Source organism: Rana temporaria, chromosome 5 (genome assembly GCF_905171775.1).
Source record: "Rana temporaria chromosome 5, aRanTem1.1, whole genome shotgun sequence".
Lineage (NCBI taxonomy): Eukaryota > Metazoa > Chordata > Amphibia > Anura > Ranidae > Rana > Rana temporaria.
The window spans coordinates 103,455,352-103,475,267 of record NC_053493.1 but is presented as its reverse complement, the minus strand read 5'-3'; the positions used below and the strand labels follow the sequence as shown (position 1 = coordinate 103,475,267).

Genomic DNA, 19,916 nt, shown 5'->3' with positions numbered 1-19,916 from the left:
GTAATTGTCAATACAAGCCTTTGACATTTATGAAATGCTTGTAAATTACAATAATTGTAATTATACTTCAGTATACCATAGTAACATTTGACAAAATGATCCAAAAACACTGAAGCAGCAGACTTTGTGAAAATTAATATTTGTGTCATTCTCAAAACATTTGGCCATGGTTGTATGTCATATATGAAAAAAAATGTCCCAGATTTACTGTTACACTCCCACATTCTGGCCTAATGTCTCTTTGGATTCTATGCATGAAGGTAAAATACCTTCTGTGTGAGGCAGCCCCCCAGAACCCCCCCTTATACTTACCAGAGCCGTCAGTCATAGCAACTTGGTCTTCAGTCCATACATTTACCAAATTCTATCAAATAGATGTGAGAGGACATGCCTTTGCACGTAGTGTGCTGCAGGCAGCGGTCTAGGGCTTTTTGTCCGTTGGCGGCCTGATTGACCTGTGTCTCCCTCCCCTCATATTGAACATTGCTCTGGGACGTCCCACTATGTAATGACTAAGGCTCTGTGTCCCGTGGTGTACGATAAAGAAAGTCAGAATTTTAATAACAGCTTACCTGTAAAATCCTTTTCTTTGAGTACACCACGGGACACAGAGGTTCCCCCCTTCTATGGGATCCTTACTGCTTTGCTACAAAATCTAAGGTAGTTCCTGTATGGGAGGGGTTATATGGAGGGGAACTTGTTCTCATTGGTTGTGCTAGTGTCCAACCACCTCTGGTGACCATACAACCCACTATGTAATGACTAAGGCTCTGTGTCCCATGGTGTACTCAAAGAAAAGGATTTTACAGGTAAGCTGTTATTAAAAATCCTACTCTATTACTAGACATAGCTACTATGTTAGAGGCAGTAGCAACATGTAAAAAAAAACAGTCATGAGTTTTGTTTGCATTTTAAGGAGAAACTGCAGGGTTTATTGTTGAAGTGATTCGGTGGGTATGCAGCCTCCTAGAAACGTACCTAGAGGAGTTGATGCTGGTGTGAAGGCAAATATTGCTTTGATTTGGATTTCTCTTCTGTTCATTTACTTTCTATTTTTTATTGATAAAAATAAACTATTAACACTTCTGTTTCTGAAAGCATTCTTAATTTTGAGATTTTTTTTCACACCCGCCTAAAACGTTCGCTCAATACTGTAATTAAAAAGAACGAAAACAAATTCATTTAAAGCCCATCACCCCCTCGCACATGCACATAAATACGCATGCATGACACTAGGGCTGCAACTAACGATTATTTTCATAATCGATTAGTTGGCCGAGTATTGTTTCGATTAATCGGATAATAGCCTTAAAAAAAAAAGAAACTTTTTACAAAACACAAATTGACGCAAAAACACATTACATGCTTTTCTGCAGCTTCTCCATTGAAGTATATTGAACCAAAAAAAAATAGCACCGCTTTGCATTAAAAAGTCCTTGCCCTTTCCAAATACGCAGCAGCTGAAAAAAAATCATGGATGTGATTGTGTCCCATAGGAAAACATGTAAATGAACTGTAGTGTGTTTCTGCAAAAAGCACCAAAAAACAGAGGTGTGACCCCAGGCCTGAAATGTTTAGTAACATAATGGGGTTAAAAAAACAAAAATAAGTACAACAAAAGCAAATAATCGCTACTGTAAGGGGTTCATTTTTTTACTATGGGACAGTGAAAGTAATATTTACAGTAGCGATTTGTTTTTTTTACTATAAAGGGCTAAATTTCGTTTTTTTTAACCCCATTATGTTACTGGCCGATTAATCGATTATGAAAATTGTAATCGATTAATTTCATAATCGATTAGTTGTTTCGGCCCTACATGACACACAAGTGTACAAAAAGGGCATTTGCACTTATTGGGATTCGCTGCACAAGCCAGAATGAGAAGAATAATTCTGGAGCCATCATTTATGATGAACTGTAAGTTAATGATTTCAAGTGTTGGATATCCTTGTTTCATGTCATGTCATAGAGGTTCTTATTGCTGACAAATGTGCTATTTATTTCCTGTGACAGATGATCTCATACTTTATATTTTACAGAAAATGTGCAGTTTTTTTTTTTGTGTTTTCTGTGTAACATTTATCTAAATAATTTTTTTCCAAAAATTTCGATTTGATAAACAGTTGTGCTAATATCATATACTATATAAAAAATTGCTACTGCCATGTTTTTTTTTTATTGGTCCTCTATAAGTTAACCACTTGCTGACCTGCCCACAGTAGTTTTACTGTTTACAGTTACGTTCTTTTACATTGGGAGCTGCACGCGTGCACTAGAGCACCCCCCCCCCCCCCTGGGCGTGCAGCGTTGTACTCCTGTGATTACAGTGCTCGGTACCCAGCTGCTGTGAGTGGCCAAGGTATCATGTGATCGATGTGACCAATCATAGTGATCACATGATAATGTAAGCACTGATTACTGTGTAAATGACACTGGCAGGGAAGGGGTTAACCACTAGGGGGCGAGAAAGGGGTTAAATGTGTCCTAGGGAGTGATTCTAACTGTGTGGGGGCTGGGCTACAAGTGACATAACAGTGATCACTGTTCCCGATGACAGGGAGCAGTAGATCACTGTCCTGTCACTAGGCAGAACAGGGAAATGCCTTGTTTACATATGCAACTCCCCGTTCTGCCGCTCAGTGACACGATCGCGGGGCACCGGTGAACATCGAGTCCGCGGGTCCCAAGGGCACGGTCATGGAGCTTTGCCTGCCCATGCCATTCTGCCGCCGTATAGCTACGTTAGGTAGTCGGCAAGTGGTTAAAGAAATGTCTCATCACCTACCACCCTTTAAGGAAGTGAGGGGAAATCTGTCCAACAGAGGGTAAAGTAAAAAGCATTTTACTTCTGTCCATGTTGGTGTTAGAGAGATTTCCCCTCCTTTCCTATCCTGGGGGCAATTTTATTGGATGTGAAGGAATCTCCCCAGCTGAGCTTCTGACTTATGTAAAACCTGATGTGATATTTAGTCCCATGTAGCTAAATGCTTTCTAACTATAGTTATGAGATCCAATCTGCCCCCCCTACCCTCCTTACCTGGCTGAACCAATAACAGCTTTGAAGGAGACGGCTGATTTACATGTTTATAAATGCAGCTTGTCTTGGCTGTGAGAACTTTTCACAGACCTACATCGGCAAGAGGAATGCGGAGGGAAGGAGGATGTGTCAGGCACTGCATTCCTTTTGCCATAAAATGTTGCTCTAATGTAAAAATAGTGATCAGTACTGACAGGAACATGTCCTAGCGCATGTCATTTTGCCCCCTTATACTTTTCTATTGCCCAGTGAAACCGCCAATTACATTTTGTAGCCAATAGGAAAGCTGGGCGTGGGGGATGTAGGAGGAGATGGGCCAGGGTGTGACCATGCCAACTATTTTCATATTAAAGCACCCAGGGTTTTGTGGATCATTGGGCACCCTGGAAGTAATCTATGGTTACTCACTTTAATGATCTGAGACCACTTTACCATGTCAGCCCAATGTGTTTAATAATTAAATGGTAACACTTTATATGTTTTCTAGTTTTAAGTTTAATTCTGTTTATTTTTACAAGCCTTAAAGGGTGGTTCCTTACTGACACTGACCAATCATAAACATTTCCATCCCTTCTTTCTTTTTCAGGAAGATATTTTGTGATTTAGACAAGATGCAAGATCCCACACCTAGAACACGCCACCCATTACAGTCTGAAGAAGTTGGATTTGATCCTCTACAGTGTGATATAGCCAGACATGATGGAGGTAAGAGCCTTTTAGGTGTATTTAATAAGGAGAAAAGCAGTGTAGATTGTAACCCAGTGTCCTCATCTCTAAATGGCTCTGGAACTGAGTATGTGCAAATTGGGATCTTAAAGGGTTTGTAAAGGATTTTTTTTTGTATCTTAATAGCTTCCTTTACCTTAATGCAGTGCTGTTTTCATGTCCTCATTGTTCGTTTTTGCTCTCAAGTTGCTGTAATTCTTCTCTGATCTCCACACATTACCTGGTTGTCTGTTTCCTGATGATCACAGTACTAGAAGCTTTCTCTCTGTGGTCACTAATCAAGGAGGTGTGATTACTGTGTGTCTAAAACCCCACAGCACCAATCAGTTTCGTTTTCCAAAGCATCACTGCCCTGTATTGGCTCTGTGGCTCTGTACATCACAGAAGCAGGAAACAACCTGCAAAAATGAAACTAGAAACTGCAGGTACATTATATGATTGATTTTTATCTATTTTTAATCATTTTTAAAAGGAATCAGTTAACTATTATGTCTCTATACCCTGTAAACAGTCATTTCAGCAAAAATCATTTTTTTTCCTTTTAAGGGTTACAGGTTATAGTAATGCCCTCGCTAAACCCACCAAAACCTCGCCCTTCAATATTGAATAATAAGAGAGGTTCAGACACACAGCTCATGCAAAAAAAAAAAATATGGATCCCTTTAAGTTTCATGTATCTAGCTAAAAAGCATTTTATGAAATTTAGAGTAAACCCTGGATAGTTTTGGCAGTTCAGTGCTTGCTTATATTAGCGGTGTATTAAAATGCATTAAATGTACCCCAGGAGTAACAGATGCCTATACGTGTCTGCATTTATGTTTGGTTAGCTTCTTGAGCATCCCAAGATCCCAAAGCCAGGGGTGTTGCATTATGGAAATATCAACTTTATTTTCGAATCTGGTACATGGCTTTGCCCCCATTTTACTAGTCATGTATCACTGTTAATTCAGTGGTCTACGCATCATGTTTATGGATCAATGGTTAGGTGTGGTAGAGGACAGGAACAGGTCTGAATCTCATAAATACAGTTAGTATTTTCACAATCGCACACCCAAAGTTTTGGGCCTCCAGGGAGACATGCATCCTAAGGAAATTATACACTATATTGCCAAAAGTATTGGAACACCCCTCCAAATCATTGGATTCAGGTGTATAAAATCGAGCACCTCGGGATGCAGACTGCTTCTACAAATATTTGTGAAAGAATGGGTCGCGCTCAGGAGCCCAGTGAATTCAAGCGTGGTACTGTGATAGGTTGCCACCTGTGTAATAAGTCCATCTGTGAAATGTCATTGCTATTAAATATTCCACGGTCAACTGTTATGCCGCGTACACACGATCGGTCAAACCGATGAGAACGGTCTGATGGACCGTTTTCATCAGACCAAACCGATGTGTAGGCCCCATCGGTTATTTATCCATCGGTTAAAAAAATGCAATCTTGTTTTAAATTTAACCGATGGATACCTAACCGATCGCATAAAAAACTATCGTTTGTAGGCACGTCCATCGGTTAAAAATCCATGCATGCTCAGAATCAAGTCGATGCATGCTTGGAAGCATTGAACTTGAACGTTTTTTTCAGCACATCCTTGTGTTTTACGTCACCCCGTTTTGACACAATCGTTTTTTTAACCAATGGTGTGTAGGCACGACTGACCATCAGTCAGCCTCATCGGTTAACCGATGGAAAAATCCATCAGACCGTTTTCATCGGATGGACCGATCGTGTGTACGCGGCATTAGTGGTATTATAACAAAGTAGAAGCAACTGGGAACAGCAGCAACTCTGTGCGCACAGAAGTCACCAACTGTCTGCACAGTCAATAGCTACAGACCTCCAAACTTAATGTGGCCTTCAGATTAGCACAACAACAGTGTGTAGAGAGTTTCATGGAATGGGTTTCCATGGCCGAGCAGCTGCATCCAAGCCTGACATCACCAAGTGTAATGCAAAGCATCAGATGCAGTTGTGTAAAGCATGCCGCCACTGGATTTTAGAGTAGTGGAGACATGTTCTCTGGAGTGACGAATCACGCTTCTCTGTCAGGCAATCCAACCTCTAGAAATTTTTAAACGTCGCCTTAGGAGAGTTTTAAGGGTCAAAGTTTGTAGCCATTCCACGAGCGGGCGCAGTTTTGAAGCATGACATGTTGGTTATCAATTTCCTTGGCATAACATTATCTTTCACAATATAGAAAAAAATTGGGCTAACTTTACTGTTGTCTTATTTTTTAATTCAAAACAGTGTGACATTCAAAACAGTGTGACATAAAGTATTTAAAACAGGGTGAACAAATATCTGCGCTAACAATAGAAATAAATAAAATGTAAATAAAAAGCAGCCAGCACAGTTTGTAGATCAATCAAACACAAAAAAATAAAAGTCCAAAGTGCAACGCTTAAAAAAATAATAATAAATGTGTAATAGTCCAAATGACAACGGATTCCAATGAAAAGTGAATATGAGAAAACTTCCACCAAGCTTCAGGGTGTACAAAAGACAAAAGCACACCAACACCCAGTGCAATCAATCTGGTAAAGGCACAAGGTTTATTAGTAATCTACTTACAGGTAAAAAAGGACATCATAGCTCATAAAAACTCTGCGGCTCTCAGCGTGCTTCCACCAGCCAGCCTAAGGCTGCAACGACTGCCATTTTATTCTCTAGGGTGTCTGAAAAAAAAATATATCATTTTTGGGGGTTTCAAGTAATTTTCTAGAAAAAAAAAAAGATTTTAACTTGTAAACAACAAGTTTGAAAAAAAGGCCTGGTCTTTAACCACTTGCTGACCTCTACACGCCGAAATACATCGGCACAATGGCAGCGGTGGGCAAATGGGCGTACCTGTCCTTCCCCTTTAAATGGCGGCATTGTGGGCGTATACGCTCCCGCCATGTGTTCTGTGAATGTGCCCACGTGTCCCACGGACTCTATGTCCGCCGGGGGCCCATGATTGTGTCAAGTAATGGCAGAATGGGGGGGATGCCTATGTAAACAAGGCATTTCCCTGTTCTGCCTAGCAACATGACAGGGATCTACTGCTCCTTGTCATCGGGAGCCGTGATTTCTGTCATGTTGTTGCGAGACCATCCCCCCACAGTTATAATCACTCCATAGAACACACTTAACCCCTTGATCGCCCCTTAGTGTTTAACCCCTTCCCTGCCAGTGTCATTTACACTGTAATCGGTTCATTTTAATAGCACTGATTGCTGTATAAATGACAATAGTGTCAAAAGTGTCCGATGTGAATGATGCAGTCACGATAAAAATCGCAAATCGCTACCATTACTAATAAAAATTAAATTAAAAATAAAAATGCCTTAAATCTATCCCCTATTTTGTAGACGCTATAACTTTTGTGCAAACCAATCAATATGCGCTTATTGCGGGTTTTTTTTAACCAAAAATTAGTAGAAGAATAGATATCTGCCTAAACTGAGGAAAAATTGTTTTTTTTATATATTTTGGGGGATATTTATTATAGCAAATAGTAAAAAATCTCGATTTTTTTTTTTTTTTTTTTCAAAATGTACACTCTTTTTTTGTTTATAGAGCAAAAAATAAAAACAGCAGAGGTGATCAAATACCACCAAAAGAAAGCTCTATTTGTGGGACAAAAAGGAAGTCAATTTTGTTTGGGTGCAATGTCGCACGACAATTGTCAGTTAAAGCGGATCTCCACTCTAAAGTGGAGTCCCGCTGATCGGCACCCTCCCCCCCTCCGGTGTCACATTTGACACCTTTCAGGGGGGAGGGGGGTGCAGATACCTGTCTACAGACAGGTATCTGCACCCACTTCCGGCCCTACGATACGGGCAAAAGACGGGTTTTTTCTCTGCTTCCCGTCTGTCCCCCGTTGTATGCTGGGAACACTCGGCTCCCAGCACACAGCGGGAGCCAATCGGCGGGCGCAGCGCGACTCGCGCATGCGCCGTAGGGAACCGGGCAGTGAAGCCGGAGCGCTTCACTTCCTGGTTCCCTCACCGTGGATGGAGGGGGGAGCAGCAGGGTGACGAGCGATCGCTCGTCATCTGCTGCGATCGGCGCTGGACTCCAGGACAGGTAAGTGTCCTTATATTAAAAGTCAGCAGCTGCAGTATTTGTAGCTGCTGGCTTTTAATATATTTTTTTAGTGGCACATCCGCTTTAAAGCGACGCAGTCCCGTATCAAGTGCTCTGATCAGGAAGGGGGTAAATTCTTCCGGGGCTGAAGTGGTTAAGTGTTTAATACACTCCGGGTTTAATTTAAAATATGCACACACGTCACATTGCTATCTTCTGAAACAGAAAGGAAGCTAAAAGATAATGCAGAGATTTAAATAGTGCTAATCCCACGACACCAACATCATACACAATGTATAATGCTATAACCTTAATGTGCCAGTGTGCATTTAAAGGTTCATGTAATAGTTGCCTGTTAATGCACTGCCACCTTTTTAGAGAAAACATAGACTTTTAATTTGCACCAAGTCATGATTGGTTTACTTTTACATTATCTTATTTTATGTAGTTTTTTTATGGCTTCTGCAGTTCTCTAAGAAAACGTATTTTACTTGATTGACACAAGACATGCTCTTGATTACTAAGACCATAAAATCAAATTAAAATAATTGTAGTTAAAGTTTGCAGTTCTTTCAATTTAGGGTAATAATAAGCTGTAATCCAACTGAGAGCTACATGGGGAGCGAAAACTGTCTGTGATTATGTGTGTCACTGTGCCTTGTATTCTTCACTCTCTCTCGCTAGCAGTGACAACATAGTTTGAGGAAGTGATGAGCCTAACAAGCTGCTTGAAACGTGATCCTTGTCGTGAAAACATTCTGCGAGTAGTCTGTTATACACCATGACACCTAAACTAATTTTCCAGTCATTGAACATGTGCATCTGGAAGCAAGGAAGTGAAATTTATTTGTAATCTTAAATCTAAAATAACTGTGCGGTAAATTCCGCTGAAGTCTCTTGCTAAACACGCTATGCACAGCTTCTGGATATGTACACAATAGCAGTGCTCCAATATCTACCACCAGGAAAAGATACACTGTTGGCCAGGATATTTGTGTGACCAGATCAACGGCCATGCATATTGAAATGTGATGTGATTCTGTGTAGTCTCACTTAAAGTATATGTGAAGTCTTACCTTGTTTTATTTAGTTTAAAAAAGAAATGCAAGGAAAAACAAAACATTTGCGTGTGTGTATATATATATATATATATATATATATATATATATATATATATATATATATATATATATATACATACATACATACATACATACATACATACATACATACATACATACATACATACATACATACACTTTGCAACAGACACATATAAGGAATATGAAATGTTGGGGCAACATTTTCCTTAGATAAATATTTTTTTAACTAAAGTAAAAATGTAATCTGTTCATATACATTACGATTTCCTTTCGATTTTCCATGGTCTAACCTGATTAGAGATCTAACCACTTAAGCCCCGGACCATTATGAAGCTAAAGGACCAGGCCCCTTTTTGCGATTCGGCACTGCGTTGCTTTAACTGACAATTGCGCGGTCGTGCGACGTGGCTCCCAAACAAAATTGATGTTCTTTTTTTTCCCCACAAATAGAGCTTTTTTTTGGTGGTATTTGATCACCTCTGCGGTTTTTATTTTTTGCGCTATAAACCAAAATAAAGTGACAATTTTGAAAAAAAAACAATCTTTTTTGCTATAATAAATATCCCCCAAAAATATGTATAAAAAAACATTTTTTTTCCCTCAGTTTAGGCCTATACGTATTCTTCTAAATTTTTTTGGTAAAAAAAAAAAAAAACGCAGTAAGCGTTTGATTGGTTTGCGCAAAAGTTATAGTGTCTACAAAATAGGGGATAGTTTTATGGCATTTTTATTATAATTTTTTTTTACTAGTAATTGCCGGCGATCTGTGATTTTTATCGTGACTGCGACATTATGGTGGACCCATCAGACACTTTGAAATTATTTTTGGGACCATTGTCATTTTTTTTACAGCAATCAGTGCTATAAAAATGCACTGGTTACTGTGAAAATTACAATGGCAGTGAAGGGGTTAACCTGTAGGGGGCGCTGTAGGGGTTAAGTGTGTCCTATTGTGTGTTTCTTACTGTAGGGGGCGTGGCTGGACGTGTGATGTCACTGATCGTCATTCCCTATGACAGGGAACAGACAATCAGTTACAAGCCAAGGAGAAGAACAGGGAAAGGTTTGTTTACACTCGCCTCTCCCCGTTCTTGAGCTCTGTGACCCGATCGCGGGACACCGGCGGTCACAGGGCTTCGGACCGGGTTGCGAGTGCGCCGGCACGCTTACGACCCAGGGCTGGGTTCTTAAAGCGGGGGTTCACCCTATCGACGGGAAAAATTTTTTTTTTTTTCTTTTACCTTAAAATCAGGCATTGTAGCGCGAGCTACAGTATGCCTGTCCCGAATTTTTTACCCCCGTACTCACCTTGTAGTCGTCCATCGAAGATACCGGGGAATGGGCGTGCCTATGGAGACGGAGGATGATTGACGGCCGGCTCTGGCGCGTCACGCTTCTCCGGAAATAGCCGAAATAGGCTTGGTCTTCACGACGCGTGCGCATAGCCTGTGCGCAGGCGCCGTGAAGAGCCGAGACCTACTCCGGCTGTCTTCGGGGAGAGTGACGTGCCAGGGCCGGCCGTCAATCATCCTCCCTCTCCATAGGCACGCCCATTCCCCGCGGGAGCCGAAATCTACGATGGACGACTACAAGGTGAGTACGGGGTTAAAAAAATCGGGACAGGCATACTGTAGCTCGCGCTACAATGCCTGTCTCGATGGTAAAATGTGTCGGGGGGGGGGGTGAACTACCGCTTTAAAGGGGATGTACACCCTTTTTTTCCCAGCCGTGCCATTCTGTCGACATATATCGTCGAGTGGCGGTCCACAAGCGGTTAATGGGCAGTATAGGTAGTTATTCACTTTACATATTTTTGAAAAAAATGACATAAATAGTATTAATATATATATTGTATTATACTGTATATCATAAATACATACATTATTAAACATTTACAACGTGACCAATAATTTCAGAGTATTCCAGGTTTGCTAAAGAGAGAGCACAACCAAAGTAGCGCTTTTTTTTTTAGCTTGCGCTGTCTGTTTGAAAATTCATCTTTTAAAAGTCCAGTCACCTCTTTAACCTATTAACGTGTATGTTTGTTACCCCCAGCATGTCATATTTCTGATATGTGTCTGTTGTACCATGTATTTTTTTTTCCCTATTGTTGTTTCCTATTTCAAACTGACCTAAAGAAGAAAACTGACCACGTTGGATGGTTGTGCTGCCATGCACGCCATTGCATGGCAGCACAACCATCCAACGTGGTCAGTTTTCTTCTTTAGATTCTACTAAGAAGCACAGCCTGTCTGTAACCCAACTGTAATCCAATGGTCAGATTTGTGCTGATATACCCTTCTGTCCATCCATTCACTGGGAAGATCATTGTACTGCAGTTTCTTTGCCTCCTGCTGACACAACCCCTGCAGTCTCCCCCCCCCCCATTTCCCCCCCCCCCCAAGCTCTCTAAGCCCCTTATGCAGCTATGTTGTGATTATACACACACCCACACACACATACGTTTTGCCTTGCATTTCTATTTTAAACATAATAGGTGTTTTTAAAAAATAAGGGTTCACATATACTTTGCTATGTGTGAGACCTTGATAAAATAGGGGGTTGAGTAGCTCCTTGGCAGATGAAGTTCAATATTTAGAGCTGTAAAGTTATGCACTTGGGTGCCAAAATACACATGCAAATAACACATTAGAAGGAGCTCCACTGAGAGAATCAGTGATGGAAATGGATCTATGGGTACTTGAAGATCACAGACCTCGCAATAGCATGCAATGTCAAGTCACAGCTAACAAAGCTAGCAAATTAATGTCATGCATTAAAAAGGGTATACAGTTAAGAGATACATAATTTTTTCCCTATACATAACATTGGTTCAGCCTCAGATATGTTCAGATATGCAGCTCCGTTTTGATGACCAATGTTCAGGAAAGACGTTGAATTAGGGAAAAGGGTGACATAATTAATATGAGGGATGGAGGACCTCAGCTATGAGGATCAATTGCAAAGATTACAGTTATTTGCTCTGGATAATAAGTGATTAAGAGGGGACATTATTAAAATTTACAAATATATCAAAAGTGACTCCAGTAACTGTAATAAATGTGTACTCTAAGCTTCCTAAAGAGAACTGCATGGCCACAATTTGTGATTAGAAGAAAGCAGGCTTCTGTTAGAGCTGTGAAAATGTGGAAATTTCTCCCCCAAGAAGTGGCACTAGGTGAGAGTGTTAACAAGTTCTAAACGTCTTCCTTAAAAAAGCAGAACATTCGGGGCTATGGGAATTGTTAGAGAATAGAAATCATACACACATACACAGCGATGCAGGTTGAACTGGATGAATCTGTGTCTGTGTTTAACCTTATAAATGATGTAACTATGTAAAAGAAGCTTGGCGCTTACCATATTGGCTGGATAAAGAGTATATGATATTCATATACAGGGTTTCATATAAAAATTTTTTTTTAGTCTTGATTGTTTAATTGTAATATACTGTATTTCTTAAGAAATCCTTATATAAGATTACCCTACCAACCCTGATCTCACAGCCTCAGAAAAGGTAAGAAATGCTCCACAATATCGACCTTGGTTACAAAATGTAGCCAGAATGTTTGTTGTCCTTCCAGCTCACAGGAAGTAAAGACTGCATGGCGTGTGTTTTTTTTTTTTTTTTTTTTTCCTTCCGTGTCTTGGTGCATTAAGCATTTTACTCAAAAACATTGGCTGCCTTTATTATTATTATTATTATTATACAGGATTTATATAGCGCCAACAGTTTACGCAGCGCTTTACAACATCAGGGAAGACATTATAGTTACAATACAATTTAATACAGGAATGATCAGAGGGCCCTGCTCGTTATGCACATTTCCCCCTTTGTTCATTTGAGGACACAGCTTTGCTTTTAGATAATCACAAATTGGGTATATTGCTACCTGCAGGAGTAAGAAGCTATGTGCACTAAATAACAATTGACAGCCCTGTGGACAACTTAGTGACAAAAACAAGGATACAAGTTGGAGCTTGTGCCAAACTATTTTTATTTTATGCGCTATAAACAGAAAAAGACTGACAATTTTGAAAAAAACACAATTTTTTTTTTACTTTTTGCTATAATAAATATCCCAGTTTTTTATTTTTATTTTTTCAGTTTAGGCTGATACGTATTGTTCTACATATTTTTGGTTAAAAAAACCGCAATAAGCGTATAGTGATTGGTTTGCGTCAAAAGTTTAAAAATGGAAGATTGGGACTTTAAATGAGATGCGATTATAGCAATATGCGATTAAGTATAAATATGGAAAATAAATTGTTTCCATAATGACCAGGCTCAAAAATACCAACCCAAGAAGCACTAAACCAAATTAATCTGTCTAACTGTATGTAATTAAAACAGAGGTTTAGTTGCAGGAATTTGCAAATACCTGGGAAGCTGCAGGCCAAGCGTCACGGCATTCTGTGTAACTGCAGTCCTAACTATAATTTTTAAGGCCTCCAAAGGAGGAGCACAGGTGTGCCAATCAATAGACAGGTAACAGAGTGCCGTGACGCTTGGCCTGCAGCTTCCCAGGTATTTGCAAATTCCTGCAACTAAACCTCTGTTTTAATTACATACAGTTAGACAGATTAATTTGGTTTAGTGCTTCTTGGGCTGGTATTTTTGAGCCTGGTCATTATGGAAACAATTTTTTATTTTCCATATTTATACTTAATCGCATATTGCTAAGCCACGTGCCTCATACAAAGTCCCAACTCCATTTTATATTTTTGCGTCAAAAGTTATAGCGTCTACAAAATAGGGGATAGATTTATGATTTTTTTTTTTTTTTACTGGTAATTTACTGGTAATGGTGGTTATTTGAAAAATGTATATACATATATGATGACACCTAATTATGAATCATGTGTCATTTGTGATATAAAGCAGCACTCACATAAATAAAAATAAATCAACATATAGTTAAATGAATAACAGAATGAATAAGTGAATTAAACACCCTATATGTGAAAAAAATAGGCGCAACTGAAATCACACACAAATAAATCAATGGCAAAAAATGTCTAAATCCGTGAACTGAATATGTGGACATGAGAATAAAGTTCATAAGCAGAGAAATTCCTTCCAGGATCTTTAAGTACATCTTAAAGATCCTGGAAGGAATTTCTCTGCTTATGAACTTTATTCTCATGTCCACATATTCAGTTCACAGATTTAGACATTTTTTGCCATGGATCTATTTGTGTGTGATTTCAGTTGCACCTATTTTTTTTCACAAATAGGGTGTTTAATTCACTTATTCATTCTGTTATTAGGTGTCGTCATATATGTATATACATTTTTCACTTTATTCATTTAATAGCGGCAGCTACAGTTCACTTTAATAATATATTTATCTTTATATTATTCACTTGTCTCCAGTCGAGCGCAGTGGGGGTGGTTCAGTTAGACGGCCTTTTATTTCCACCTTTTTGCTCAATGGTGGTTATTTGGCGGTTATCTTTGTCAGGACTGCGATATTGCAGCGGACAGATCGGACACTTTTGACACTATTTTGGGACCATTCACATTTATACAGCGAACAGTGTTATGAATATGTATTGATTACTGTATAAATGGGACTGGTAGGGAAGGGATTAACACTCGGGGCAATCAAGGGGTTAAATGTGTTCCCTAGGTAGTGATTCTAACTGTGGGGGGAGGGGACTGACTGGGGGAGGTGACCGATTAGTGTCCCTATGTACAAGGGACACACCATCAGTCTCCTCTCCCTGACAGGACGTGGATCTGTAGCCTCGTACACACGCTCGGCTTTCTGCAAGAAAACTGCTGGCAGAGCCTTCTTGCCGAGTAAACCGAACGTGTGTACGAGGCTTTTTTTCCTGACGAGATTCTTACCCGTGTGTATGAGGCTTGTGTGTTTATACACACAGATCCACGTCCCTGGCTCTCTAACTGCCGATCACGGGTACCTGGCGCACATTGCGGCTGCCAGGCCCGAGAACGTCATATGACGGCCACCCAGGAGGGCAGAGCCAGACACTGGACTGCAGGCTGTTGTGCAAGTGTGAACTGATTACCAATGTAAAAATAAATTCAGTTGACCAGTCTGAAAATCCAACACTGCACCCATGGATTCATCCCCTAATAATGGCCAGCTAGTAAATCTGGAGAATGAGCACCTGCATATGATTGTTTCCCTAAATGCGTCATTTTGCAATCACATGCCTTTGGCAACCCTTAGGATCTGTGTTGACAGGCTTTTGTTTCAGAGACAATTTCTCTCCCCATATAAATCAAAAGGAATGTAAAAGTAGATCAAAGTGGTGTTGTCCATGAACTCTGAATATACCAAGGACACCGCAAACTGATCTCGAACACAGGCAAAAGGCACCTTGGAGGAAGACCATTGACACAAGCCCGAAGCTGTTGACACATTATGCTCACCCTCACTATTCAGATTTTGCTGTAGACTGTAAGATATCTGCTGGTATCCAGTGGAGCAATTCTGTTTTGCATTCAGCATGCATGCAGTGAAAGAATTGTTTCCATAGTATTTCCTATAAAAAAAAAAAGAAGAGGTCTAATATTGGTTTCAAAACATTGTACAGCATATCAAAATCTTTTAGTATCACAGACCTGGTTGGAGGCCGAATTGACGAGAGGGCTTCCCTTATACCTTTGGTTCAGGCACTCATGGAGCAGAGCACAGAGAGTGAGGGGGCTTAGAGTGACATGTATACCATGAGTCAGTGGCAGGGAGGTGCTTGTGCAGACTAAAAGAAATGTCCCAGGGAGGAGCCAGATGGCATAGACACTGGAACACACAGCAGGCTGGAAGCAAGGTCTGGACAGGCAGAGTTGTGGTAAGGAATCAAGTGGAGGTCACAACAGAAGATTAACACGATAACCTGCAGATTTTTAAATGATTGCGTACAACATTGCATTATAAATATACACATATGTACTTACCTTTCACCAACTTCCTCGCAGGGCTAGGGTGACACCTTCTGGCTAGATCGCGGAATGTTGGGCAGTTAAAATCTTGCACTGTGCTGCAACATCTTCCCGTGAGATTTGGGTCACTCCACATTCCCAGAGATCTCATCATCAAGAGGACGATGTCACCGCTGCAGTAGGAAAGTTAGAAAAAAAATAGTACATTATCTAACTCGTTTTTTCCCCCACAGGTTCTTTTTTGTACTTGTATACAGTATTTAAAGTGGTTTACCTTAATGCTGCTCCCACAACCCCCCCTTATACTTACCTGAGCCCGATCTCAACCCACCTCTGTGTCTGAGAGCAGCAGCTTTTTCGGCTTTCTCCCTCCTCATAGGCACAGAGACAGCAGCGGTAGCTATTGGGAGTGGGGACGGGACTGAGCTGCATTTTGTCTGTCTATAGACACAGAGCTATCTCGGGAGTGAGCCCACACAAGTGCCCCTGTAGCAATTTTGCTTGCTATGGTGGGTTCTTGGTGGGAGGGAAGAACTAGAAGCATTGGTAAGGGACCTGAGAAGAGGAGGACCAGGGTTGCTGTGCAAAACACAGGGTTTACAATGACAGGAAGGAGGCACAAGGAATAAGAAGACCTTGCCTAAAGTGCAAGGTCCACTCTAAGGTAGTATATGCTAACACATTTAATTTTTGTATTACTTTTATTGCTTCAGTTTAATGTATCTCAGCAGTTTGTAGGCCAGGCATGAATGGCTCTTCGACTGTGATAACATTTTAACATACCAATGACACAGAAAGTTATTAGGTCTGAATTTATGTTTGAGTGTCATTAATTCATTTACCCCAAATGTTCATTAACAATGTAAATGTATGCTGATGTTCCAAGAGACAAGGGAGTGACTAATGACTCCTCGCACTAACAACACTTAAAATGAATAGAAACTTAAGATAGCTAATCTTGAAGTAATCAAGACCCTCATTCAGCCTGGCGTCGCAGTATGCTCTAAAACAGCTGTCAACTGATTAAAAAAATTACGATATATATAAAAATCACATATAAATATCTCCCATACACACATTTCCTTTGCCCTTGAATGCTTTAGCATGAATCTATAATTATAAATTGTGCTTAAGTGTGATTTACACTGGGATAAACCACAGGCACTGGCTTACCGTCTCAAAAGATTTCATTGTAATTTAGAGAGTGATCTGCTCTGAACATCACAATCATTATATTAGTCCATATTGGTGTTTTCAATATAATATAGTAAAAATCAAATGTCTGTTGAGATTAAACGTGTTGGCATGCCAAATTTGTCGGGAAAGCATTGCAAAAATGCAGTAACACATAGCAACCAATCGGATTTTTTCTTTAATCAGTCAAGAGCAATCAAAGATGATTGCTTATCTTGTTGTGGAATGCAGTAGTCTGCACATTTCCATTTGCCTTGCTGAATAAAGAGCATTGGGGTTGATTTACGAAAAGCAAATAAACTTTCCAGTTGTTACAAGGCTTAGTACATGAGGGAAAGCTCTGCTGACTAACATCATCTACGGATGGATTCCATCATCATCCAGCACCTATAAATGCGGCCTTACCAGCAAGCAAAAATGCTGTTTTTTTTTTTGTTTTTTTTTCCTTGCACGTGATTGGGTATTTTTTGCAAAGTGAAGCTTAACCTCGTTTACTAAGTTCTGGAGCAACTGCACTTAGAGAACGCAACTGCATTTTACAAAGTGCACAGTCTATTTGGCTTTAGTAAATCAACCCCCTTGTGTTTTGGATTTGATAATTACCTTCTGTAAGTCTAGACTAGAACCTACAATAGGCACATGCTATTTTGAATTACATGTAGTGATGCCTTGGAATGTTTTAAAAACGTTTGAAGCTCCACTGCGCGGTGGTTTAATACCTTGCTTCTATATACAACAAAATCTGCCAAATATTCTACTAACAAAGGATTCTGTTTAGTAATTTAAAGGGCTTTTCCATGGGGTAATGAAAATTAGACTTTTGATTAACATCATATATATGCATTTACTTAATAATGTTTGCACATAAAAGACATTTATTGTGTTTTTTTTTTACTTTTTTCTTAAAAGTTTTGAAAAAGTTATAAAATGTTCTCTCCTAAAAATTGCAGGCAAGCAGTCCTCCCTCCTAAACCATACTAGGCCACATGGCCATGTTGTATGAAAGGGTACTTTGTCCCTATGTTGATGAGGACAATGACCTCTTCCCCACAAGCCCCCATATGCTATCCCCTTTCCCCAGTAATGCACAAACAATTTAAATAGTAAATAAACACACCATACACTTTGACAAGTAATCTATAAAAAAACAAAAAAGTACCATGATGTAATTAACCAATCATCAATTACGTCGTCCTGTGATGCAGATCCTCATTAATTAATATAAATACCAACAGGCAGCCTTCTTGTGTGGTGATGTCATAGTTCTGAAAATGTAGTCATGTCAGATGATCTTCTCAACTTTGTTATTTCGTTGATAAGAGGTCACTTTGCATTTTTGTTTGTTCTATATCTCCTTTTTAAGGCACTAACTTAACTGTAAAGGAAAAAGTTTAGAAGACAATTCTATAGGCAAGAACACAGATGAATCAAGTACTTCTTGCCTTTCTAATTGTTGTCGTATATTGAGCAGTTAGTGCATGCAGCAAGAAAAATCAGTTGCCGCTTTGCAGGATGGATGCTGAAATAATAAGCCAATCAAAGAACAAAAGAACTGTAACATACTTAACAGCTTGTTTCATAAAGAATATTTACATTATTTTTTTTCTGCTGATATAATGGGAAACACAGCTCGGCTAAGACATATGGAATGAATTACTTTAATTTTATAGTCAACTTGTAATGAGACCTTTTCATTGTAATCAACCAATTTCTGTTGAGATGTTTCAGTCTATTCACAGGCTTTTAAAACTCTGCACATATATGCTTTACAAGCAATAATATGTGAATCAAGAACTTTTTACTTTTCGTCAATACCCACTTTGCAGGAGTACATGTAATCAAATGGCTCAGTTATCAACTTGGAAGGAACTTTTTAGATCTCATCTCATAATGGTTGACCAGTTTACGGGTTTTCCTGTATTTTAATGTTAATATTGACTTGATGTAAATGTATTTTTAAAAAATATGAAAAGAATATTACACAGTGTAGACTAGGATAGTTTTTAAAAATTCAGTGACTGCCTGAAGTGGGTATTAATCAGAGAAGACTTCTAAATAGCTTGTGAGATTACTAAAGGGGGATGCAGAGCAAGGGAAAACAATAGCCACTATTTACATAGATTGAATTTTATTTTTTCCGGGTACTCCAGTTTCCTCCCACACTCCAAAGACATCCTGGTAGGTTAATTGGCTCCTATCTAAATTGGCCCATGTATATTTATAAATGTGAGTTAGGGACCTTATGCAGGCTGTAGATTGTGCACATCTCTTAAATTCGCATGATTCCCCCATCAACACAGACAGTGTTTACAAGGGAATCCCTCAATTGTCATTCTCCCGGCAGGGGAACCTGTCCCTGTTGGGAGAAGACAGTGATTATTGGTAGCAGCTATACCAGCTGCTAGTGATAATCGCAAGTAAATCCGTCAGGCTGGTTGTACCCTAGTTGATTGATCAACTTGGTACATTCAGCTCATACACGGTTTGTACCTGCTGAACAGGTTGAGGTATGGACCGTCTATGGCCGGCCTTAAATTGTAAGCTCCTTGAGGGCAGGGACTGATGTGAATGTACAAAATATGTGTAAAGTGCTGCGTAAATTCACCGTGCTATATAAGAACTTGTCATAAAATAACAAGTATTGTGTAAATCAAGTGATAAAAATACTAGTTTAAAGCGGAGTTCCGCCCCCAAATAAAATAAAATAAATTAAAAGTCAGCAGCTACACATACTGTAGCTGTTGACTTTTAACATTAAGACACTTACCTGTCCTGGAATCTAGCGTTGTCTGCACCCCAGCCAATGTTTCCATCGTCTCTTGGGTGCTGCCGCCGCCGCTACCATTACCTGTAAAGTAAACCGGCAGTGCGGC

The 19,916-nt window shown here is 39.7% G+C and overlaps 1 protein-coding gene across 5 annotated transcripts in view; it reads left to right on the top strand.

Annotated features, from left to right (window-relative positions):
* TBC1D5 (TBC1 domain family member 5) overlaps window positions 1-19,916 on the top strand; it is a 723,038-nt gene that overhangs the window by 252,627 nt on the left and 450,495 nt on the right. For all 5 annotated transcript variants that reach the window (XM_040352961.1, XM_040352959.1, XM_040352957.1 and 2 more), the window contains one exon: window positions 3,625-3,743. In XM_040352961.1, the coding sequence (XP_040208895.1) occupies window positions 3,650-3,743 (94 nt within the window). In that variant the 5' untranslated portion in view covers window positions 3,625-3,649. The remainder of the gene's footprint in view (window positions 1-3,624; window positions 3,744-19,916) is intronic.